The sequence below is a fragment of the Salminus brasiliensis genome, chromosome 4 (assembly GCF_030463535.1).
Source record: "Salminus brasiliensis chromosome 4, fSalBra1.hap2, whole genome shotgun sequence".
NCBI classification, from domain to species: Eukaryota; Metazoa; Chordata; class Actinopteri; order Characiformes; family Bryconidae; genus Salminus; species Salminus brasiliensis.
The window spans coordinates 33,124,973-33,130,074 of record NC_132881.1 but is presented as its reverse complement, the minus strand read 5'-3'; the positions used below and the strand labels follow the sequence as shown (position 1 = coordinate 33,130,074).

The following is a 5,102-nucleotide window of genomic DNA, read 5'->3' as shown; positions in this document are numbered from 1 at the left end:
AGGCTGCTGTAGCACAAATTGTTGGCAAGGTCAATACAGGCTGTCCTGTGTGGTCAAAGCCTTGACGATTCAGAGCTGCACATTAGTGGTACAAATAGTTCTAATGTTATGGCTGACTGGTGTGTCAATTTGTATTACGAAAACTGTATTTATGTCATATAGTTACATACATAGATATGCAAATCAGGGGAGATTAGTAACAAAGTCTTATAAAATCATACAAATTTCATAAAAAGAATGAAAAAATAAAACACATTAGAACACAAAGACACGTCAGACTGACTTAAGCTCATTGCACTGCTGGAGCTGTAGGTTTTTTTCCCAGCCAGGCCTGAGCCTGGCATCAACTTTATATTTCTGCAGCTGAAGAACAACCCCAAACTTGCCCTGCAGCTCCGGTAGAGGGTGACCAGCGGGCACCCCCAGAGTGAACCTCTGGAGAATCCATGACAAGAAAAGAAAGAGCTCCATCTTAGCCAGGGCCTCACCGAGACACACACGCACTCCAGCCCCGAAGGGCAGATAACTGACTGATGGGTAACACAGATCATTTCCATCCTCCTCCAGGAAACGCCCTGCTCAAGAAAACAGCAAAATACTTTATTACACATCACCTTTTCTCAAGTGATCCAACAGCAGAAGCTTCACCTAGGATACTGATGTTTAACACGCCACAGCACATCTGTATATGATCGCGCTTGTGATGTCATACCTGGATCAAAAAGTTCAGGATTTTTCCATTCTTTCTCGTCATGATGCAGAGACCACAAGTTAATGATGACTCGTGTCCCTTTCAGTACAGTGTACTCTCCAATGCTGTAATGCAGCAGAATATGTATAAGCATGTCTTTGTTGCACCACTAGAGAGCATTGTGTGCATGTCACACATTTAAACCCTTTCAAAGTCACACTAAGAAACACAAATGCAAAAAAATATGTATTGGTAAAACTGTGTTCCTGGGTCTTCGTTTAGCAACTTTTTAGACAGTCTGCTCAACGAGGGGAAAAATGTTTTCATTACAGCAATTTGATTGCAAAAAAAGGTCTACTGTGCGGTTATGGTGCCTGTTTAAGGGTTACTAGAAGTAGTTTGGAATTACCTGGAATCTGAGAGAGCTACATGAGGGATCAGAAGTGGAGAGACCGGCCGGATTCGGAGCACCTCTCTGATGGTGGCCTCAAGGTAAGGCAGATTTCCTCTGTCGCTAAGTTGGGGGTGCCTTTCCCTTCCAATCTTACTGTCCAGCTCTTCCTGAATCTTTTTCTGGACCTACAATCCAGATACAGAGAAAACTTAGATTAGACTAGATTGTTCTTGCAATATGATGATATTCACATGTACAGCGTTTGGTAGCTGCACTTCTCCAGAGCTCCTCACAATTTAGTCATGTTATAATTTTTACTAAAGGCGAATTAGGAATCAATCCGCAGTATCTAAGGGTTACTAACTATGCCAGACCAATCTGTGACTGTGTATCAGTGCAGCCTGGGTGTAATAGAATCATCTAAGGTGCCTTTTATGTGTACAACAGTGATATACATCCTTATACATTTATGTAATCTCTATTTATCCAAAAATGATATTGCCATGGTGGTATTATAATATCAAAATTATAATTTTCTGGACCTGAGGATGATGTATAAGATAAGCTATGGACCACTTTAGGACAGTAGTTGTAGTCTCCACCCCAGCTCCGAAAATATCTCCCACAGTCATCAGCAGATGATCTTCAGTAAGACCAACATCATTAGTGCTGGTGTTGTTGTTCTCTGAGCTGCACTTGGCGCGCAGCAGAGCATCCAGCAGGTCCCTCTGGACGTTATCACTGTAATCTGCCTGCAGAGGGAGACACATCTCAACTAAGCTGAAGTCAAAGAGTGAAGTAAGAAAGGTGAAATACTGATGTATAAATGAGAGACATGAATGAAAAGAAAACAAATCTTCACCTTGTGCTCCTCATATTTCTTTTGAAGTAACTTGTCTCTAATGGAAACACACTGCTTTAATATTCTGAGGTCTTCATTTGGAAACATCTAGAGAAAAAGCAGAAGGCAGGCTTCAGTTTATGCTGATGCTACGCTAATGGGTGTACATATATATATAAAGGGCATAAAAAAGGATCAATGTATTACGAATTTGAAATGTTATAATTCATGTGCTGTTATGTCTTTTTTAAATTGAGAAGTAGTAAACATCATCTGTGGCTAATCAAGCACAAAACACACTGTTTTTAGCAAACCCTAAAGTATGTTATAAGAATAACTTTCTTATAACAAAAAAATTATAAAATCATCAAAAGGTTGGGTATCGGGTATCCAAAGTTAGAACTTGATTAGCAAATGTCATGCATGTCAGTAATTGTAACTATAATTAGAAACTGTCAGCTAAATCAATCTTCCAAGCTTTATACCGTCTCTTCTACTAACCTGCTACTAACATCCAGCAAACATGTGCTCTATTAGGGCAACAAAGCAATCTGAAAATTAAAAAGAAAAGATGGCCACAGGGCAGGGGAGAGCTATAAGAACATAGCTAAGTGTTTTCAGCTTGTACAGTTTCTACAGTGTGAAATGTTATAAAGAAATGTCAGTTCAGGGGAACTGTGGAGGTCAAGGTGAGATCTGGTTAACCAAGAAAAACTCTCACAGAGAACTGCTCCTACGCTGTAGGGCAAATCAGAACCCCCATATGACTGCTAGGAACCTGCATAAAAGTTTAGCTGAGTCAAAAGGTTGGTGCACCGATCCACTTTTTCCACACTTTGGGGTTGTGTTGCCATCAGTGGCTTTTGCAATATTGCACAGGTGGAGGGAAAAATGGATTAACAGCAAATCCTAAATGCAAACGTCTAACCATCTGTTAAAGGTTCAAACTGTAAGGATTATGTCTTTTACAAACTGGATAATGATACCTCAAAAGCTTTTGGTGGCCCTGTCCTGGCCTATCATATGAAGTGCCTTAGACAATTTGTGGATAGACCTTTAACTAGCTTTGCAGCATGATGACCCAATATCTCAGGACTGGAGGCCTTCTACAACAAGCAGACAACAGCAAAGACAACAACTAAACAACAGCAAGCTGCCACACGTTTTATTTATGTCTGATTAGCTGCAGGGGCAAAATGAATGGAAGTGTAAAATAATAGTTTATTTCAAGTAATTTAGAGCATTTCTATTGGTCCATTCACCTAAAGTTATTTATACAGTGTACAAAGCAGCTACATGGTTCACATGACAAAAATGGAGATGTTTTTCATTGGACAGCAGTGATATGTATCTTATTATTATCAGTAGTACACTAGGGCTAGGTGTATGTGGCTCTAATTGTGAATAATGATCAAATATATGATTTCATTCTGCACTGCACTGTCTGTGGTACTGAAATGGCCAAAGATTAGCATCACTAATATGAAACAGTCTATTTATTTACCTGCAACCATGGGAAAATGTCCACCAAACTGTCCTTGGCAACTGTATCCACGATACCCTGGCTGTACTGGAGCATAGCTTCAAACTCAGCGTCTCCACGTTTGTATGAGGAGCTAAAGCATAGGGAACACACCACGTTTGTGACAGCACGGGTCAGCTCAGGGGCCATGTCCACCGCAGAGCTCTGCAAATCAGTCAGCGCTTCACACATAGAGCTCGCCTCTCTGCAAACTGTAGGGCACAAAGATGACAGCTGTGTGAATTCATGACTTTGATTACATCTCAAGAGCATCAACATGCACCATGCAGAGCACGGCTTGACAAGAACTGTAGGTGCTTAATTATGTAGTGTAACCATGTGAGATGTTCGACACTTACTTATTTTCTCGATAGATGCAGTACCCTCACCAAACATGCAAAGGGCCCCGTGCACAATTTTCCGATGGAACCTCCATGTGGCACTATAGTCAGCAAATGCTATGTCTTTCCCATCTCGGGTTAAGATGTCTGTAGTGACCTTCAGAGAAGGGAAACTTCTTTAAGGAATCATTTTTCACATGGAAAATAGGGCCTTTGGAGTTTTGCAAGGCTAGCCCCTTTGCAATGGCCTATGCTTGTAAAAAAAACTCCACTGTGCCTAGTAAACATTATAGCTACACTAAATGGTGCCTGGTTTCTATGTATTGTAAAAATAAGAACCTTTTAATTATGCAGTGTTTCTTTAACCCTGCATTGTAGGGATGCGCTGTATGTTGTGGGAAGACTAATCAGTAGAGGGATTTGCTGAATCAGTAGAGGTAAAACTGATTGTTGGGTCACGTTTAAAGCTGAACGTTCAAATTTTAAGGGTGGGACCGTACTTGCACAAGGGTTAACCTCTAAAAAGGTTCTTCACACTGATACATCATATTTCACAAAAGAACGATCTACCAAGAGGTCATTTAGAAAACCAAAAGTGGTTCTTCTACAAAAACTCAAACATCAGTTTGATAAAGGCTACATCATTTCTCTTTCAGTGTAGATTAAAATAATGCAACAGTAAATTAATGATGGTCAGTTGGGACCTAATTACACCATACAATGAAACAATTAAAATGCTGAATTAAAACAGTTTACTTAATCAAAAATGGAATTAATTTGCTCACTAATAAACAAGACATTCCAGATGTCTGGAGGCAGCTGACCAATGAAGGCCTGATCAGTAAATAAAACCCATGTAATTGTTAGAGAAGGCCTTCCAATATGTGCATATGAAATGCAGTGATTAGTATGTAAGAAATTTGGTTTATTTATATAAAGAAAACTAAGCTCAGCCAGTACTTGCTACAACTAAGTCAGTAGCAAATACATAATGACTGTGTTTACCCACATAGTATCTCAAATTAACAAAGTATCTCATAACCCAGATGCCTAAATTCCTATTTCCTGTGACTCTTTCAATTGAAAAAACAAAAAAACAAAAAAAACAACATTTAGAAACCACTTACAGTTCGCGGTCTTCCTGCAAATATTTTCCCTTTCTTAAGCAGGACCTCTTTTGCGTGGTGATGATTGTTGATGATAAGGACTTTATGGGAGCCCATCATAAACGAATAGATATCTCCATATTTCTTCTGCAGCTGCTGAAAGAAAATGTGTGGAGGCATGTCACTCTTCAGACTCAGAAGACTCCC

General features: G+C 39.7%; 1 protein-coding gene across 1 annotated transcript in view; it reads right to left on the bottom strand.

The window, feature by feature from the left end:
• Positions 1–273: 273 nt before the first annotated feature.
• The window catches only part of cyp17a1 (cytochrome P450, family 17, subfamily A, polypeptide 1), a 4,967-nt gene continuing 138 nt past the window's right edge, over positions 274–5,102 (bottom strand). Inside the window, exons 1-8 of the mRNA XM_072678105.1 lie at positions 4,917–5,102; positions 3,808–3,946; positions 3,431–3,660; positions 1,948–2,034; positions 1,628–1,837; positions 1,101–1,270; positions 713–816; positions 274–575 (exon numbers count right to left, since the gene is read on the bottom strand). The exon at positions 4,917–5,102 is cut by the window's right edge and continues 138 nt beyond it. Coding sequence (XP_072534206.1) covers positions 274–575; positions 713–816; positions 1,101–1,270; positions 1,628–1,837; positions 1,948–2,034; positions 3,431–3,660; positions 3,808–3,946; positions 4,917–5,102 — 1,428 coding nt within the window. The remainder of the gene's footprint in view (positions 576–712; positions 817–1,100; positions 1,271–1,627; positions 1,838–1,947; positions 2,035–3,430; positions 3,661–3,807; positions 3,947–4,916) is intronic.